At 36.9% G+C, this 20,850-nt stretch overlaps 1 protein-coding gene across 1 annotated transcript; it reads left to right on the top strand.

Annotated features, from left to right (window-relative positions):
- The first annotated feature begins 880 nt into the window (after positions 1-880).
- Positions 881-20,032, top strand: RpL12 (ribosomal protein L12). The gene is made up of 5 exons (XM_089237662.1): positions 881-1,046; positions 4,232-4,305; positions 8,391-8,571; positions 16,065-16,264; positions 19,985-20,032. The coding sequence occupies exons 1-5, from the start codon at positions 1,010-1,012 to the stop codon at positions 19,988-19,990; spliced, it is 498 nt and encodes a 165-aa protein (XP_089093788.1). The 5' UTR covers positions 881-1,009; the 3' UTR covers positions 19,991-20,032.
- The last annotated feature ends 818 nt before the right edge of the window (positions 20,033-20,850 follow it).

The raw sequence follows: 20,850 nt of genomic DNA, 5'->3' as shown, positions 1-20,850 counted from the left end.
CTGTCGTCTGCATGCTCTGGTTTGAAGGGAAGGGGAAAGCAAACACACACACAAGAGTTGAGAGAACATCGGCGAAACGTGACTCCTCCAGGAGCAGTCGGCCAATCACGCCCGACGTAAAGCGCTGTCGTCAGGCGTATTGCGCTCTGTAGGAAAACAGTCATGCTGATTTTCTTATTGGTGAGTGGACGGCGTGTCGCGCTGGGCGAATCACGTTTCGCGCGGAACAGGAAACCTGCTCCTAGGCAAACCCGGCTTAACTTTGTCTGTTCAGTACGTTTCATTAGTTTACTTTGTTTGCTCTGATTCAGACAAAGGGGTTCAAGATTTGTACAGTTTCGGCTGTACATCTTTAATATAGTTTTGGCTCCAGATTATTCCCACAATTTTTCATTTTGATCTAACCAGAAATTACGATTCGTGCTGACATCTATCAACTTATTAGAAGAAAAAAAATCCTCCAACAGTGTTCCTAATGTTTGCTAGATGGCAGCAAAGACTCCATCTCTCAAATCAAGGTGATAGCTTTTTTTTTTTAAATCTAATTCTTGAGTTTAAAATCTTCACTGACAGATGGCAGCAAATATATTATGATGCCACTGAGCTATAAGTAACATTGTATGATGCTGTCAGCGATTCGATACTGTGAGTGATGCAATGACCATACAACCCGTATTTTTAAATAATTTCTAAGGAAGCTTACTCTAGAATTTTTATTCTTTATTTGAAAGTGAAAATCAAGAATTTAGAAGTTACATCACGGTATTTATCATTTCAAAAGGCTTCTATGCAGGAAAACTCTCCTGTATGCTGTTAGTATCCTCTTCGGAAACTTTTGGAACAGAAAAATTAACGTCGGCGACGTGAAGTAAACAACTACTACGTGTAGTTGATCTTTCGCGTGTTTATATATGCCTTCGATCCTGTTCAAATAAATTCCGGGATTAATATTATTCAATCCATCTCCATCCGGATTGTTAGCCATCAAATTTAATAAAATACTCACAAAATGCCGCCAAAGTTCGATCCGAATGAAATTAAAACAGGTTTGCTCGCCAATTTTATTCAAGTTTTATTTTTTAATTTGATTGAATTGCCCACCTATATAGCGTACCTCTTATTTATTTATAGATGTATACTGATTCATTCATTAGGGCTTATAAAGTATTGTAATTTTAAAAATCGAGAATTATTTAGCTTCCATTGCGTTAGGTGATACTAATTTGGTGTTTCTTAACATTGGCCTCATTTGGACGGTTTCTTTCGGCCCCCCACACACACCACGTCCATGAGCGAGATTCTTATCAAGTTAATGTATTGGTGAATTTATGGTTCCAGCTCCTTCAGATTCTGAATTCCCCTTCGTGTTTCACTTTATTTCTGTGTCTGTAGACCGCACCTTAACCACTTGCTAGGGATCCTGTCCCTGTGGTCCCAGGTTGAGAACCACTGATGTTGATGGGTAGGGACTAGGTAGCCTATTTTGTACGGGTTCCCCTTCCCCGCAAGGTGGGAAGCTTATAGGATCCTAGCCATAAGTTTCCGACCCATGTAAATACTTTATATTTAATTAAAAAATGATTAGCAGGATGGGGGGGGGGGTGCACGAGTTGTCCATGGCTATGGTACATGTTATTCTATTAGTTCTATGTTGTGGATCAAGTTCAAGTCTTATAGAGAATCATTGTTACATCTCAATATATAGCAGGGTTTAAGCTAACGGTCGCATTTTTCGCAAAATGCGAAAGAAAATCTTAGAATGCGAAAGAAGTGGTAGCCACTTTGGGGCCATTCAAGTATTACGTCATCATCGATGGGGGGTTTCCGATTTGCTGACTTTTGATGGGGGGGGGGGGGTTTGGATAATGCTTATGTCATGAACCACCCTTTATGAAAATATAAGTTGGATTCAGAGGGGCAGAGCTGATGACAAAATTTTGCTGACAAGGGGAGCGGGGGGTCAGCGTTTTGCGAGGAGGGGGGGGGGGGTTAAAAATGGCTAAAAATTTGCCTACATAAACTTGAACGGCCCCTTTCGCAAAAATGCATACAGGATTCACGAAGCGAGTAGACATCCAATCATCAATCATTACTTTAGCATTTTTCTAAAGCTTTTCTCCCCATTTTCGCTTTTTCTCGAAAGGAATTATTTATCTAGCTTGAACCCTGATATATAATAAAACTTTTTTTGTTGCTATGTTTCCAACTATGCCGAAACAGGGATACGTTGCCAACATCAGCCTCTCTTGCACATTTTTAAACATTATTGGGTGTTCCTGTCGTTTAGCCACTCGCCCTAGTAATCTGTGAAAAGTTCGATCTGGCGAGTAAGGTTTTTCTTGATATTGAGATAGCAGTCTTACACACACACGACTTGTTTCTGCTCATAGAGCTTCTACTTGACCTGAAGCGACTTACACTGCTGGTTTTGATACAATTAAGGGAGGGGCAGATTCTAAACATTTAACTAATGACAAACTAACCTTTTCAACTAGAGTTTCATAATGCCCTTAGACCAGAGATAAGCAATTTTGCTACCTAATATTGCCACTTATTTAATTATTGTCCTCTCTGCCGGATGCACATATGGGAACAGCTGTAGTATATATAACCTGCAAATAGCTATTTTTGGCGCCAAACACTTCCGATGGCACAACGATATATATGTTGCCAAGGCTGTAACTGATGTTATATACAATATTCTTTCCTGAGTTCGGAACAGCTTTGGCATTAGGGATATGCCAATTCTGTGACTTTTTTTCCTATGATAAGTTGTCAATGCTGACATAATGGTGCTGTGTTGCCATATATCTTGTCTTCTGTCCAGATCATTGTTTTTTGTTGTGTTGTGCAGGTGGCGCTAGTTCTGCGAGGTTTTCACTAATGGGTCCTCTCTCTTTTCTTCCAATTGACATCACCCCATAGCCATGCCGTTTTGAATGATTTAGAAAACCGTTGGGAGATGAGATCTTTTTCTCTTCCTTATGTAAATATACAGCTTGGTTTTCACAATATATTGCGTAGATCGAATTAATTATTGGATATCATTGTCTTTCAGGTTGTACCTTCAATATTTATTCCCTTTTCTGCATTTTATAATGCAAAATAACAAGTGCTGTATAATCCAGAGATTGGAGATTTCTGGCGACTTTTTTTTGGCGCCAAACGTGTCCGACGACCCGACCAAAAGTCGCCAAGGCTGTTAGACACTGCTGACGCTGAAAAAAAAATCGCCAGCATGGAAAACAATAATAAAAACCCATTCAAATATTAAAAATATCATGCAGCATAAATGAAATAAAATAGTATATTTAAATAAACAACGGTCCTGCATGTTGTATAAATAAGTATATTCTAGGCCCCAAAGCAGAATGTTTAGCACTGTTCTGCGACGAGCCCTCGGCTGACTGGAAATGTTCTGCGGTAAAAATCCCCATACATGTAATAGTGTTTTTTTGCACTTTTTCTTAAAATTCTTCCGAATTGTTCTGCAGTAGCACCAATTGTTCTGCGACGTACGTCACAGATTTTGGCACATTCTGCTTTGGGGATTCTGGGTATAAAAAAATTAAAACCCAGACTTTTTCCTGGTATCGAGATTCTTTTAAATACATAGCGGAAATAAAATAACGAATATTAATAAGAAAAATAAATAAAAAGGATACAACCTTACCGGTCGACGAAAATGTAATCCTAACGCTCGGAGCGAAAAAAAAAAACTAAATGACTGTTCAAACGTTTGAAAAGACACATTAAAAACAATTAGCGAAAGATAATCTGGAATAATCCAAGACAACGACGCTACTGCACAAAGGGAAAAAACGCTGTTATCCATTTGAATCGCCCACACTTTAAGCGCCATCTATAATGGATGGTTAATGGAAGCTTCTAGAAAGAAGCTACCAAGGAACAATCTAGAACAATGACAACCCGGCAAAACAAGTGAGAGCGCTGGTGTTGGCGACTTATAGCGCCCTTGGCGATCTGGATTATATTAGATTTGGCAGTCTGGATTATACATCACCTATACCAATTTTTTTTTTTTTTTTTTGGTGCCCATACTGTCTGATGGCCTTGGTGACTTTTCATCAAGCTGTCTGATGTTTTTGGTGCCAAAACAAAAAGTCGCCTAAAATTGCCAAGTTGCACCTTATACCAAAGCAGTTCCCATAAAATTACCTTTATGTATCAAATGACATGAGTTGTAACATTGACATTTTTAATTTTACAGTGTATTTGCGAGTGGTTGGTGGTGAAGTTGGTGCAACCTCATCATTGGCTCCAAAAGTTGGTCCACTAGGTTTGGTGAGTATGCATGTCGTATAAAAATTTAAAAAATTATATAAGCTATTTGATAACTAGAATTTTGATTTCGTGTTGTAGTAATATGTATGTATGATTGATTGTGGTAATTATGACCCTTTTGGTGAAATTGATGAAATTTGGTAATCCAGGCAGGGCTTAGCAAATTGAGTGAGAGCTACTAATTGGACATGGGGGCGGGCTGATACCAATTTTTCCGTTGCCGTGACGGCTTTGTCTCCTGGGAATTGTCCCGCCCTGGGCAATGCTGGGACTACATAGATATAGGTCCCAAAGCAGAATATGCCGAAGTCTGCGACGTACGTCGCAGAACATTCTACAGGAATTTTAAGAAAAATGTAGAAAACACTATTATGGGAACTGCAGAACATTTCCAGTCAGTCGAGGGCTCATTGCAGAACAATGCAAAACATTCTGCTTTGGGGGATATAGAGCTCCCACTTGTCCTACTTTTTTTTTTCAAAAACTTAATTTGTGTGTCAATGTTTTGAGTAGTCAGACGCTTATGGAGAAATTAACCAGAATAATCAATTTTCAGTGATTTTCAAGCTAGGGATGAAATGGGAGATGGGATGAAATTTAGACTTGGGATGATTAGAACCATCAAGTATTGTATAAATATAAATCACTTGTTTGGTAACAATTTAATCTGAATGAAATCTGAGAAATTTTTTAATTGCTCTTTCTATGTGGAAGGTGGTATACATATCTTGGTGTTCTGTAATTAATCATCCAGCTGATTGAAAGTAGCTCATTTCATTGTGAACAAGTTGATATGTGATTCACATCAAGGCTTGACGAATCGAAGAACAAGTTAAGCACCAACAAAATTTCTTAGGCCGGTATTACACTGTAAAATTTTGATAAAATCCCTTTTATAAAACTTGAAAAATCTAACCAATAAGGTTATTGGTTACATTCTAGAAAATGCAACCGGTGACCTTATTGGCTGCATTTTTCAAGTTTTATAAAAGGGATTTTATCAAAATTAGGCCTTAGACACCAAACACAGTTCTTTCTAAAGAAAAGCGGTCCTAAATAATGTTTTTTTCTTTTAATTTTCCTAATGCAATTATGAAATTAGGGAATTTTGTGTAAATCTATTCTTAGACTGTAATTTAGCAATTGCATATCAAATTTTAGGTGCCTGAACAGATTGTCCATGCTATTGGTGTTGCCGTGGCAATCTACTTCCTGAGATTTGTCAAGCCTTGATTTTATATGCTATCTGTTTTTCACACTGGCACATCGGTTGTGTCTAGTGTAGTAAGGATAGCTAGATTGATCAATGTTACAACCATATTTTTTTGTCATTGATGTATGGCAAGGGGGAAGTGACAGTGACATTATTTTCAATTATGATGTTGATTATCCAGCCAACATGAATTCACATAGTTGCCCGGATTTAAACTCCCAGATGTCCAAAATGTTCATAGAAAAGGTTGAAATGTGTTCATATAAAAATGTAAGATATGTGTTCATATAAAAATGTAAGATATGTGACACTACTCATCCAGCACATGGGAAATTTGTTCGCAGAATGGATATGGCAGCCAGTGAAGGCAAACTGATAATGCAATTAGCATGGCATAATTTCATAACTCATGGAAACATCACAAAAAGGAAGTCATTTAAACAAACAACTGTAACTTGCACAAGAAATGTTAAATATGTTGTCTGCTGTGTTCTGGATGTGAGGTGAAAGAACAAATGTTCTTGTTTAACAACAGATCAGAGTAGGCCTATGCCATAATGATGTGTATGTGCTTTCAATTTGTCAAAGTTTGCAGTCCAACCACTGCACTTAACATTTTGGGGTATTCCCAAAGTCAAAAGTTGCAATAGTTATAGTAGCTTTCACTTGTCAGGTTAACATGGCAGCCAGGTGTGGTGTCATGTTGTTATTGTTAATGGTTCTTCAGCAGCTGCTTGATAATGGTGTTGCAAATGCATCTTGATAAAAGTTGTGCTATCCACCAGGGCTGGAGAAATGAAAAAAAAGTTTAGGTGCTAGTCAGATTCGTTGAGAGCGAAGCATGTTTTTCCCAAAGAAAAACAGTCCTGAGTAATGTTTTTTTTACTTTTCCAGCACTTTATAACCCATTCTCATGTTGGAAGACACATAGTTACGAAAGAAAAAAAATTGTCTTATACTTACACTTCATTTTAGCAATGATGCATATAAAATTTTAGGCACCAAAACTGATTTTCTAGTCACCCTGGCATCTGGGATTTGTTCGGCCTTACTATTCACACTGTTGATGTAGTTGCGCAAAATAGATTATACTGTTGGCCAAGTATAGCATCATCTACTTGTACATTTTAAAGGGGTTTTTTCTTTCTTTCACCAGAAAGCAATTGACCCATGCAAATTTTCAAGCCATTCTGACCAACAGTTCTTATTCATGTTTTGGAATCAGAACTTTAATTATAATCACTCTGTATATAGCTGATTATTTTTCATAAATCACTTACTACTTCCATTCTCGTTTTCGCCGTGGTTGGGAACGGACGTGTTTTTATCGCTCTCCGCTCACCGACCAATAGTAGCAGTTTTATCCAAAACTGTTGCCGAGGATTACCGAAGGATTATACGTCACGTCAGTGTGCCACTTTGTGTCTTTCTTCGTTCTCGTGAGTTTTACTTAGCGTGTTGTTTATTTTTGGGTCATATTCTGCGGTGCTTTTCTTTTTTTTTTCTAGCACACGTTGGATTGCGAGATAAGTGGTTTTTTTATTATATTGCTCTCAAATTTTTTTTAAAATTTTCGTTGTGTATTTTCGATCACACGCACACGCAACTCAATTTTTTTTTCTCGTTCGCATTTCATTTTCATTGTATTGTCGCCAGGTTTGTGTTTTCTCGCTTCTTTGATATAAATTCATGGTTTTTTTGGATGTTAGTGTTAGCAAACAGTGTATACTTTTTCCCAGGTACTCTCAATAACTTTGTTTTTTCTTCCACTTGGGCCTATTGTTGTAGTGTTAGGGATTTGAGATAGTTAGCTAATTCTAATAAGTATAAATTGTACTTTGTAGCTTAATACTTTTTAGAGTGTGTTGTATTCTTTATATACATAACACAATTGACCCGTTCAAAAAGAAATTTGATAAACATGGGGTAAATTGAGAAGCTATCCATACTTAGAATAAGACAACCATAAGTATTCTTTATGGGCATTGTATAGTATTTTATTATGTGTATATATTGATTATAATTTTCGTTAATTGCATTTGTAATTGGGTTGCTATATTTTTTTTGGAAATATGACATCCATATTTTTATGGGCATCTTTTTCTCAGCCATCTCGGTGGGCATTTTGCCTGTTGTGGCGTTGTATTTGTACTTAACCAAATGGTGACCCAGTCCATATTCCAAGGAATTTCTAACTGAAATTTTGTTTGGACAGGGATCACCGGCTAGGCTTTTATTACTGTACAGTAAAACCTTGATTAACTGGGGGTAATGTTTGAAATATGTAAAAATAATTCAATATTAAGCCTGGTGGCGATATACAGTATGAGATGTGTTGCTTCCTGTAGAAAGAAAATGAAAATGTCTGAGGTAATGTAACTACTAGTACACTGGTCTTTGTCCTTGAGGAGCAGCTAGTCTTTTGGATTATAAGACCACCTGCCCTTAGCATGCCAGTGAAATTACTACTGTTGTTGCTTTTTTAAAGGGAAAAAACCCTGTCAGATAATAAATACACCACCACCAGGTGGTGTGATGCAATCCTCATTCATGAATTTGCTTAAGATAGAGCATCAGAATGTAGCGCAAAATTAGAAAATGCCGTAAGAATGAGAAATTTTGATATTGTATATAATTTTCAGCAACTAAGATACTTAATATGAAAGAAAATTTATATTCAGACCACTTTTATGAGATTTTTTTGAAAAAGAAACACTTGGTTTTAACCACCAACATGGTTTTAAACCAAACGACCATGGTTCTTGATATAGTTCTTTTAAACTTTTTCCCCCAAGTACGATATAACAAAATGTTGTATGTATGTTATATTTTCAATTTTTATAAAATCATCGCATATTTATCATTTGTTTAGTCTCCTAAGAAAGTTGGTGACGACATAGCTAAAGCAACGTCGGATTGGAAAGGCTTGAAAATCACAGTGAAGCTGGTGATTCAGAACAGGCAAGCTCAAATCGAAGTCGTTCCCAGTGCGGCTTCTCTGATCATTCGTGCCCTGAAAGAGCCTCCCAGGGACAGGAAGAAAGTGAAGCATGGTGAGAGAAATTCAATTTTGCTTTTTCTGTTTGAATTACTTGATAAACGTGGTCTCTGATGTTTGTAGTACACTAGACAGCACTTATTTAAATCATTGTTGTCAATTGGTTGTTATTATTATAGCTTTTGCTAAGTCAGGGGTGGGAACTCTGCACCAATTGCGCCGCACTGCACCAAAACTAATATCTTGCGCCATCCTGCTCCAATAGCGTATTTTTGCATTTTTCTGTGCCAAATAGCGAATTTTGCTTCAGTATGCCCGGAATTTCGGAAAAGGCGCCAAAAAATTTTTGTTCCTGCTAGCCACGAAACGTTTCTTTACGAGAAGAGAGTGTTTTATTCCACTATACTTAAACTATCGGCCCCTGATCAGGCTTTCCATCGCAAAACCCCGATATTGTCCGTGATCGTGGAACTGAAGATGGTTTGCAATGCCTTTCAGCTTTAAATTGCAAATTCGAGTGTTTCCGTTAAAAAAAAAAAAGTCTTCACTGGAAGCAGCAGAAATTACTGTAGTCGATTGTCATTGTGTTAAATCCCGATGTTTCGTGAAAAAAATTTTCATTCTGGGAGTAAAAAGCGCATGTCCGCTGAATTACAAATGTTAGTTTAGAAACTTTGCTGAATAACGAGCGTTAAATCACTAATGTTGCTGAATAACGAGCGTTAAATCGTCAATATCGCCAAATAACGAGCATTAAATCGCCAATATCGCCAAATAGCGAGTGTCAGATCGCCAATCTCGCCAGATAATGAGTTCTGAATCGCCAAACATCGAGTTGATTCTTCCGAAATTCTCTCCCATTTTGCAACAATTTCTTTCCAAGTATAAAAAAATTAAAAACTTATAAATTTTTTTTAGCTCATTTGAAGTGCTGCTGTTCAAGGCAGCAAATAAGTGTCGTCAGTAAGCAAAAATCATCTTAAATAGACAGGTGCAAAAAATTTTATGACAGCCGCTCTTTCAAACAAGGTGTCAAAAGCCTAAAGCGCCAAAAACAAAAATCAAGCTGACGAAAAGATGTTTGATAACAAAAGACATGCTGCAGTTTTATTTTGAAAAGGGTTGAGGGTTAACGAAAATATTCTTGTTAATTTCACTGCTCCCATTTATAAATATTTGCTCTGAATCCCATATTTTGCTGCTCCAAAATTGCTCCAAATCTCGAATTTGCTGCTCCAAAACTGCTCAGAATCCTGAATTTTGCTGCTCCGAAATAGACTTAGTCACTTCCCACCCCTGCTAAGTACAAAATGAACCAATATCGTAACATTGGGGAATAATTGTTTTTACACTGGAACCTCCCATACCAGACATTAACCAGTAATGAGTGCCTCCTGTTAAGATACTTTTGAATTGCATTAACAGGATTCAGTGTGTTACTATCCATTAGTGGACAAAATTTTCTGTCTGAGTGTCTGTTATCAAAGGGTTCTACTACTACTACACCACATGTGCACCTCGTTCACATTTCTCTGCGGAATTTCTAATGAATTGGTACATGTTGGAACGTGCATGTATGTGTTGTGAACCTAACACGAAGTTTGTTACTCTGTAATGCTTGCTATGTGTAGTGCTGCCATCTGCCACCAATTTTTCAAACTGAGTGAAGTGCAATGATTGAATGATTGTGCCCTTGTAGGTCTCTTGCTCACTGTGGCGAGACTTTTTAAAGGGGAGATCAGCTTGCATTTGCACCTCAATGTTGTTTTTTTTGCTACGTTGAATCTAGTTTTTTTCCCCAAAGCTATCGTTATCAACCTGGAAGACTATATAGGAGGTCAGCAGGCTCTCTTGTTGGTGGCATGTCTATGGCATGTTCACATGTGGAAAAAATATTGGTAGAGGAAACTTTGTTTCCACACTAACAAGTTTATTGAAATGAAGAAATGACCTGCAGACAAAACAGATACCATGAAGGGGGGGGGGGAGTCCGTGTTTTTTTTCGGTTATTCTCCTATTTCCCATATTCATTGTGACTCCTGAAATTTAACCTCCACGAATACAGAAAGTTGACTATATTTCATTGGAGATGGTCACAAAAAATCCCTACAATTTTACTTTCAATAGAAAAATTCCCTACTTTGGTTACAAAGATCTATTTTTGCCTCTAGAAGGTTTTTGTGTGCATCATGCGGAAATTTTCATTCTCTTGGGTTGGCAGCGATGCTATGTGATGACAACAAAAATCTGAACTATAAAAAAACAAGACTAAACAGGAAAATATATTCAGGGCTCGGCACAGGTCATTTTTTTCACTAAAAGTCACTTTTTTAGAAACTGGTCACGTTTATTACGTATTTTCAGGCCCAGGTCACTTTTTTAGCAAAAAAACCTTGGTATCGCACACTTTTCTGCTGTCAGTGTTTTTCTTTTCTTCAAGGAGGAACTTTACCGGTTCAATATCGCAAATTTTCTCCCTGCCTTCATTGAACTACGTTTGAAGGCGTCTTATCTTCCCGGGAGCATACCGTGTGACGTCAGCATAACTTGATTTCAAGGCGCTTGGAAAGAAAGCTCCTTGGTTAAAAAATCATCATTTTATGGATTAAGTTGTTATTTGTAGATAGATTGCGATTTTCAAACGGATGATTTTTTTTATTGTAAGTAAATTCAAAATACCTGCGAGCTTCTTTAACCTTGGCCAGCTACAAGAGTATTCTCCAAAGCATATTAATACATATTAATAATACGCATCTTTAATACGCATTTTGGTATTCTCCCGCTGAGCGTAAGTTAGCTTCTGCACGGGCTCTCTTAAATCGCCATTTCAAATAACATTTAAAAAAAAAATTAGCAAAAGTAACGATAGAACAAACAACAAATGTAATTTGCTCGATGCTGCGAGAAAGTAATTCGGCCCTTAGGACTAAAACTTTTTAAAACAAATAAAATAAAGGACCAATTTTAAAATAAGATGAAAATGAAAGAATGAGTGAGCATGCGTGGGGAAATAAGAAAGAATGGTAGTACTTTATCCGCTTCTGGCCGTAACTTAATTTAAAGCATCTTCACGATACTGATTGTTGACTTAATAGCGACATCTTGTGCCCCATTCTTGATGTTGTCTAAAAAAAATCCCATTTTTAGACCTCGGAAGTTGAAACGTTTTTGTCTCGAGTCGCTGTTATGACCGCAATATGAGAGGGCGAGGGTCTGGTTCCACAGGTGTTGAACGAGGAAAGGTGCCGAGTTTACTCTTTTTCCGTTAAAAAGAGTGGATACCGGCCCCGGGCGATAGTAAATTTTTGTTTGTACTTGTGACCCGGGTTGCTACATACCGTGATCAGATCCAAAACTGGGGGTGGGGGGCAATGCCTTGGACGGCGTTTTTGATGGAAATTCAAGAAAAAGCAATAAAAATTCCTTTGCAAAATTGTAGAATTTTACAGTGAAGGGGCAGTAAAAAAAGTGTCTCCCTCCAGAAAAAACAATTGTATTACGGCCATGGTAAATCGGGTATCCCGGGTGGGGGGCGAATTCACAGTTTTTGTTCATTGAAAATTACGGGAGGAGTCAGCCTTAACGTGGCGACTTTTTCTCGCGCTAAAATAGGTAGCCCTGACAGCAGCATCCATAAACTCTGTATCAACCGCATTTATAAACCCTGTATGTCGTTGATTTTCGATTTTTGTGTTCATTTTATCCTAATTTCCCATATTTCCCCGATATATTTCTATCGATTTTTGCATATTGCCGCATATTAGGTTGATTCATATTAGAAATTATATATTTTTTTTGTAATTTTTTATGTGCCCTTTGTCAGCCATCTTGAATTGACTACCTCAAAACGGCGATTCCTTGGCGAGAAAAAAAGTTGCCACGTTGGTGCTTACAAAGGTTCATGGGAAATTTACTGGGGAAGGCTGCGGTGTCTCTTTTTCTGTTAAAAATTACAGGCGGGTGGGGCCAAAATTATACTGTTTCCAGGGGTGGGAACTCTGCGCCACACTGCGCTAAAATGAACATCCGCCATCCTGCTCCAATAGTGTGTTTTCGTATTTTTCTACGCCAAATAACTAATTTTGCTTCAGTATGCCCGGAATTTTGGAAAGGACGCCAAAATCTTTTTGTTCCTGCTCTACCACGAAACAATTCTTTCTAAGAGCGTGTTTTACCATTGTACGCCTTATTTAAACTATTGGCCTTTCCATCGCGAAATTCCGATAATATCCGTGATCGTGCAACTGAAGATGGTTTTGCAATGGTCTTTCAGCTTTAAAGCGCAAATGCGAATCAGTTGCCGTTTAAAAAAAGTCGCCACTGGAGGCAGCAGAAATTACTGTAGTCGATCGTCATTGCGTCAAATCCCGATGTTTCGTGAAAAAAATTTCATCCCGGAAACAAAAAGTGCATTTCCGCCGAATTACCAATGATAATGATCGCCAAATAACGAGTGTCAGATCGCCAATCTCGCCAAATAATGAGTACTTAATCGCCAAACGTTATGTTGATTCTTCCGAAATTCTCTCACATTTTGCAACAATTTCTTTCCAAGTATGAAAAAATTGAAAACTTATAGAAAGTTTTTAGCTCATTTGAAGGGCGGCTGTTCCAGACAGCTAATAGTGCCCTCAGTAAGCAAAAATCATCTTAAATAGACTTATGTGAAAAATTTTATGACAGCCTGTCTTTCAAACAAGCTGTCAAAAGCCTGAAATACCAAAAACAAAAAACAAGCTGATGAAAAGATGTTTGATAACAAAAGACAGTGCAGTTGTTTAATTTTGAAAAGGGATGAGGGTTAACGTAAATATTCTTGTTAATTTCCCTGCTCCAATTTATAAATATCTGCTCCAAAACTGCTCCGGATCCTGAATTGGGTCTTCTTAACCCGTTTTATCCCAATTTATTTATTTTGCTCAAATTTGAGAATAATTGTATTTTCTGAGGTATATCAAACCTAAATAGACTAAATATACAAAATTTGAATTTTTTTTAATTTTTTATACATGAAATCTGACCCGTCCTCTAAATAGGACACTGGGATAAAGGGGATAAAATTTGCACTTACAGGTTTTAGTGCTCTCTTCATTGGGGAAAGCAATTTCCGACTAAAAATTTTCACGGTATCCGAATAATACTTCATTATTTACATTAGAGTTCAATTTTCAGTTGAATATGACACTAAACTTGGTGGAAAGGCCCAAAGCAAGCCTGACAAATGGTTTTATCGCATTTCCCACAGTAAGTTTTGGGTTTTGCTTTGCAGCCCTCTCTTTGACAACGGCGCTGTTTTTCCCTCTTCAGTAGAAAATGGCCTACACCATCTTTGTAGATGTCTTCTTTTGCACTTGGAGGTACAGAAGAGATCCTGGGTCTACCTCTTGTTCTGCTTACAGACTTTTTTAGATATACCATTGTTATTGCTCGTCGGAACTCCTTCAAGTTTAGGGCATCGCTTTTGTTGAGAGCTTTGTGGATTATCCATGCATTTACCACTGCCATGTCCAGTGTACGAATGAAAAGTGGCCAGTACCACTTTTTTCCACGAATCTTAACGGCATATATTCCAGCCAACCAGTCGTGGTGATCCACCCCACCCATATTTTTGTTGTAAGAATTTATCAAATTAGGCATCTTCACGTTAACTTTATCTTTGTGTCCCTTTACTCGTCTTTTCACATCAATACATGGTTCTAAAGTGCTGCAATTTGTAGCAACAGTGACAGTACTATTGTCATTCCATCGCACCAGGAAAATCTCGGAATTCTTGTCAAATGCAAAATCATACGTGCCTCTTTCCTTCTTCCGCATAGACTTAGATCCTTCTAAGGGACACTCATGGTTTATCCGATTTTCTCTTACGGTTCCTGTAGCTCGATAACCTTGTTCACCAAGACTTTTCAAAAGATCAATGCTGGTAAAAAAATTATCAAAATATAAAGTGTAGCTTGAAGGATTCAGAATGTTCTCTGTCAGTTTCATCACAACACGTGTACCAAGTGGAGTATCCTTTCCTGCACCAGATTCTTTACCGCAGTAGAGGAAAAAGTTGTAACAATATCCTTCACTTCCACAGAGGGCCCAGAATTTATAGCCAAAACGTATTGGCTTGCCTCGGATGAATTGTTTCAGACTATTCCTACCATAGTACATGATTATCATTTCATCAATGCTTAGATTAGCTGAGAAGTGTCCAAACTTCATAAAATTATTATTGAGCATGTCAAACAAAGGTTTTACCTTGAAAGATCTATCCTCGAGATACTGATTCACTGTTCCATTATCCACAAAGTGTAAATAAGATTTCAACTTTTGGAAACGGTTTCGTGGCATGGCATTTTTCACCAGGGTAATGCCAAGGTCTTCAGCATCTGACCAGTAGTCACGTTCACAGGTATTTGAATGATAACCAGTTAGAAGCAAAATTCCAAGAAAAACATGTATTTCATCAGCTGTGGTCAAGAAATCGTGTTCGTTTGTTACATCTGTTGCATATTGCACAGTTTCTTTAACTATATGATCGTAAACTTCGTTGGAATAAAACTGTTCAAATAGCTCTGATGGAGTTTTTCCTCCCAATGTAGTTTCCATCTTCTCGAGCAAGTCATTTGCAATTGAATCATCCTGTGTTTTCCATTTTGTATATTGTGGTGATTTCATCTTTACCCAAGAAGACTGATGCTTCTTAGCTTTTCGTCTGCGCTTTGTTGTCGAAACACCAGAGCTTGTGGAAGCTTCGGGCTCAAAACTGTCTCCAATTCTAACCTCCAGAGTTCCAGGAACGTCGTTTACAATAATCTCACCAGCATTTATTCATTGTCATCCCCTTCATCTTCGTCAGTTAGTTCACTGGCATCTGGCGGTACAACATCAATTTCAAAATCACTCTCATCTGAATCTAAACGATTTAGTAGTTCCACTGCTTCCTCCAACTTCAGGAACCTCTGCCTAGACATGACTATGCAGGGGGGGAAAAGCTAGGGAGAAAAAAAAAGTTTTTTTCACTCTTAGCTATAAGGGGAGAAATAAGCGACAATTGCAAGCTCATCGTCCCACTGTCCTATTTAGAGGACAGTTATAAAATAATGTGCTACAACTTACCTAATAACAATAAAGCTTTAATTAACCATCAGGATGATAAGGAAAGAGTACTCTTACATAAAAAATGCCTAGCCACGTATCCAAAGTACACTGAGAAGGAATTCTGCAACTGCAAAGAGAAGATACAAGCAGCGCCCCCTAAAGCGGGGGATAACCAAAGTTTCCAGATGGAGGAGGGGGGAACAGACACATAACTCACGCTGGCAGAAGCTTATACATACCCCTACATGTTCCAACTGAAAAAATATTCGCAACAAAAAAATACTGATTTACACATGTTATTTTTTAGCTGTCCTCTAAATAGGACAGTGGGATAAAATGGGTTAAACAGGATGGACAGAATTTTTTATGAATTTTTTCTAAGAAATATTTTTATTAAACTACATATTTAATTTTAGATATTTTTTATTAATATATATTTAATATGTATAATTTTTCTTTCAGTGAAACATAGCGGTAACCTAGCATTCGATGATATACTAACTATTGCAAGGACTATGAGGCCCAGATCAATGGCAAGGCAACTTTCTGGCACAGTGAAGGAAATTCTAGGTACCGCTCAGTCCGTAGGTTGTACGATCGAGAGTACCCATCCTCATGATCTTATCAAGCAGATAGACGCCGGCGAACTTGAAATACCAGAGGTAATTCTCATTCGATATACTGGATAATGTTGAATTATTAAATGATTTTTAAAAAAATCAACTTGAGTTTTTACCAGTGATCCCCAAAATTTCAAATTCGCTGGACAGATCATGTCAATCACTTGAGAATATATGAGGATCATGTTATTTAAAGAAAAAAATCAGAATAACAAAATATCGGCCAACAAAATGATGTTGTATGCGTTAAGTAGATGGTTGCTATGGTGCTGAGTTGCAAAAAAATGCTTTATTTTAACAAAGCAATGACTATATATATATATATATACACACATAAGCTTGGCCTTTAGACAGCAGAATGAGTGAGGTGAGTTGTGTATTGGATGATCATACATCCTGTTAAATTTTTGTCCTGTTTTTTTAGCCCAGTGGCAATTTCTCATATGCATTATCTTGATTTGAGTGTTGTAATAAATGATTTCGCCTACTGTTTAGTAATGGTGGCTACTTTGCGTCAATTGGTGATGTCATGTTTTTCTAAAGGGTAAAAATCCCTATCACAAGTATATTTGTCTATAGTCCTTTTTACATGGGAAATGAAAAAGCCGGCATCTTTCATGTGGCAATAGGAAAAAATCGCAAAGGGTTATGAAAAGAATGCGTGAAAATACAAAAATTCATTGAAGAAGAGGGTGTAAATTTCCCTTTTTTTCCGCACTAGGAAAAAGAAGGTTGCCAAGCAGGTTTACATGCACTAAATGAACCCATTCAAACCTTAGTCTTGCAGATGTAAACTGGGCTTGTGTGCTGTATTTATGTGGAATTTCCATCGATGCGAAAATCTTCATAATTCTCATTCTTTAAAATTGGAAGCTATGGCTTCATTTCAGGGCTTGACATAAAAAATACTGTATTGGTTTTTCGCTTTAACAAACAGAGTAAAAGTCTGTTATAAGAAAAATCAAAACTGTGTGAGGGAAATTGTCGTTATAAGCAATTTGATTTTTTTAAATCTGACTGGTAATGAATTGAAACCTTCTGCTTTGTCAGTGGTAATGAACGTTCTTCTAGTTAATGTTGTTCTTATACAGTGATACCTCGACTTCCATCAGTAATTTGTTCCAAGGCTAATAATGTGAGTAAAAAAAAGATGTAGGTTGAGGTGAACTTGCAAATTTTCCCTTTCTTATCTATTTTTCTTGTTTACGCAACCCTCTGTAAAACATTTTTCTCTTGGAGTACGCCATCAAAATGCCTTCAAGCTTTCCTCAAAATGAGTCTAATTGACAGAATAATATTTTAGAATTACTTAAATTCAGGGTGACATAAGGGATTGAACAAGATTCCAATAGTAAAATTGATTGTGGGTGTGCAGCTTCTGCTTCTCTGTAATGCTTTTCTGCAAATTTTTTTACTCCAAAAACTATTCAGGCCAACTGCACGAACAGTTGAGATTCTCAATTTTCATATCTCAGCCTAATTATATGGCCTTATGGACATGTTAACATTTTTCTGATAATTTGCTTCTTTAGCATGATTATTGCAAATTTCAATTTTCTCCAGTAATTTGTGGATTTTGCTGTAAATAAGCAGTTTTTTCATCTTTAATATTAGCTTAGTGGCATTGCAAATCACTCGTAATTCTCACAATATTGGATTCTAACTGTGTTTCGAAATCAGGGGTCTGTCCAGTTAAAATTTGGGGTCAGTTTTCTGAATCCTTCACAATAAAAATTAATGAAACCACATAAATTAGCATTTCATTTCTTTTGTGATAAATTGACTATAGATTAGTTTGCTTTCAAAATTAATGACTTTTTCCCCTAAAAATAAGGACAACTTTCACAAAAATGGACCTTATAAAAAATGTCTATCCAGACCTCTGAAAATGCACACAATGCCCGCCCTTATTAAAATCACTTATCCTGAAGATTTTGATTTAATTTGAGTGGATGATTTTTATAACTGGTGAAGCGGAAACTAGAATTTCATATGTATATATTTCCAAAGGAAAATTTTATCAAGTAAAACTATATATAATGTATTTTATATAGATGAACTTACACTTGTGTTTAAAAAATGCTGAAGTAATTTGTTACAAATTAATTAGTGCAGAAAACGTTCTTAACAGATGTTTCTTGGGAAAATTATGCTTACATTTTCTTTTGGAGCAGGTCTGTTTGACCTGATCTGTTTTTGTTTTCAATGTCGTTTGGAAATATATAGTCAGTTCTACGAAATTCCCTATTGACTCTTGTTTGCACCAATGTTTGTCTAAGAACAAGCAGCACTTACTGATATCAGTTGAACCTATGTCGTCTGCCGCTTATCTTCAGATCTTCATTCTAGACTGTTATCTCGTGATTTTATGATGTCTGACACAATTTCTTCTAAAGCAGATTTTCCCACCAATTTTTGCAGCAAGATAATTGTCCATAATGGCAATGGAACAAAATTGCCTTCAGTTTTCAAATGGAAACATCCCCCTTCCCTCAGTTTCTTTTGTCACTTCTAGAATTTGTTCGTGATTAATTTTCTTGGAGATTGTATTTTCAAAACAAAAAGCATAGGTCATCACTATGAGGGCTACATGCGTATAAAATTGTGGAAGTCACGGTGGATTTTAATAATTTTTGCATAATTTGTTACTAATTTTTGCAAAAATGAAATGAAGTCCTGATGCCAGACATTGACCGAACATTTCACAAAATTAAATTTCTTCCTTCATAAATGAAATTAATTTTAAAAATGTTTTTTAGATTTCTAAAAGTGGCAGTGTTGATTTCATAAAACGGAAATTTTATGTGATTCATATTGGTTTGCAGACCTGCTAACACTCCTGATTTAGGCAGGAGACTCCGGATTTTTCACCCTTCCTCCTGCTCTCCGGATTTTGGCAGAAAATTAGATTTTACGTGAGCTTTCATGTTGTCGTGGCGTCAATGATTACCGTCGTCATTAGGGAAAACACCCACAGAGGACAGCCGTAGTCATTTCCATCGAGCAGCATTAAAAAAAGTCTGTGACCGCGTTTAAGCAACTGGAAAAGATGCGACTTGTTTTCCGTAGCGTTTATCAGCAATCATTTATCAAGGGCATGACCTTGGTTGCCGAAATTCCTGTATAATCGTTATTGTATTTTATTAACCGCCGTGCGGTAAACACGTTTTTTTCGTTGGCAGCTTTGTAATTTGAATTTTTTTAAATTGTTTCTTCCGATTAAGCATCTCCAGAAAGAAAATATAAAACTTTAAGCTATATAAAGCTAAATATAAAGCTTTTAAGAGTTCATATGCCCAAGATTATCAATCACTGATAGCATCCACGAAAGGAAACGCTTATACTTTCTGAACAGTATTTAAATGTGATTTCTCTATCCTGCATGGAGAGACACACATGGAATTATATTCTGCTCAGGGGCAATGCAGAACCTGCCTTGGGGGGGGGGGGGTTTAACTTTTTCTTAATTGATTCAAAGAAAGTTTGAATTTTTTTTTTAATCGAGTCTATGAGTGTCGGCGGGGGAAGGGGATCTCTCCCCCCCCCCCCCTGATTCCGTCGCCCGAGATTCTGGACTTTAAAAGTTGGCACGTCTGGGTTTGACTTCATTTTTGAAGTTTGATTTTATAAAGCAGCTGATTTTATTAACTTTGGTACTGTATTTACAGGAATCTTGAAGTCTAATTCAAGTGCTGTGTATGCTTTTAGTTATGTACATTTGTGGTCATATTTTTTTAACCACTATAATTTTTCTTTTTACAGGAATGATTGTGTGACGGACATTTTTTGAAATAAACCTTATCGAATAGACTTCTGTGTTAGCCTGATCTATTTTCTCAATATTCTTGTGAATCAAGTCTGTGATGTTTGTGTTTGTCAGTTATACAAAATGCTCTTTCTTGGTTTGATGCAATCACTGGGGGAATGTGCAGAGGAATTACTTTTTCATCACAGAATTGTTGAAACTAGTGTTTTTTGAGGTGATTAAGCCATCAAGACCTCTGCTGTAATCTTCATAAAAATACGGAACACCATGAAAATTTAAAGCAAATGCTCTGAGCAATGAGAATAGCACTTCTCTTTTTTCCATAAGAAAGATTGCTTAATCCTTGCATCTCAATAACCTTGGTATTGTGTGGGAATCAGTATTGAGCTAATATCCTGTGTTTCTATTCCTTCCTAGAAACAAAGATTGTAAACATACAGTAGAACCTGAATTAACCAGACCAGGGATGGCTGGTCATATTTTATTCACTTACACAACATAGCATAAATCTGTCAAGAAGACTGTTCAAATAGAATTACATTACCCATTGGGTAATTTAAATGAATTTGTCTAATCTGCACAGGCTTCAATTCATATTTTCGAGCATCGTCTCTATTAACCAAGGATGCGATCTGGTTAGGGGTGGCTCTGAACCTGTTAGGCTATGATTACACTATAAAAGTTTGATGAAAACTTGAAAAATACCAAAAAGCCTATTAGTTACATTTGCTCGAATGTAACTGATATATGTATTGGTTGCATTCTTCAAGTTTTAGAAAAGAACTTTAATAAAACTTTTATAGTGTAATTCTGGCCCTGCACTTGGTTGAAATCGAGGTTCCACTATAAGTACTGTACAGCA

The sequence above is a fragment of the Pholcus phalangioides genome, unplaced genomic scaffold, assembly GCF_987345545.1.
Source record: "Pholcus phalangioides strain wild (caught in Gottingen) unplaced genomic scaffold, Ppha-v1.0 ptg000010l_1, whole genome shotgun sequence".
NCBI classification, from domain to species: Eukaryota; Metazoa; Arthropoda; class Arachnida; order Araneae; family Pholcidae; genus Pholcus; species Pholcus phalangioides.
The sequence above is the reverse complement of the archived record's forward strand: the minus strand, read 5'-3'. Positions and strand labels throughout refer to the sequence as shown.

Bases quoted from the DNA above. Each gene is read 5' to 3' on its own strand.
- RpL12 (XM_089237662.1), top strand. From the start codon at position 1,010: ATGCCGCCAAAGTTCGATCCGAATGAAATTAAAACAG. The intron at 1,047-4,231 runs GTTTGCTCGCCA...TTAATTTTACAG, and splicing joins TCCGAATGAAATTAAAACAG to TGTATTTGCGAGTGGTTGGT. The intron at 4,306-8,390 runs GTGAGTATGCAT...TCATTTGTTTAG, and splicing joins AAGTTGGTCCACTAGGTTTG to TCTCCTAAGAAAGTTGGTGA.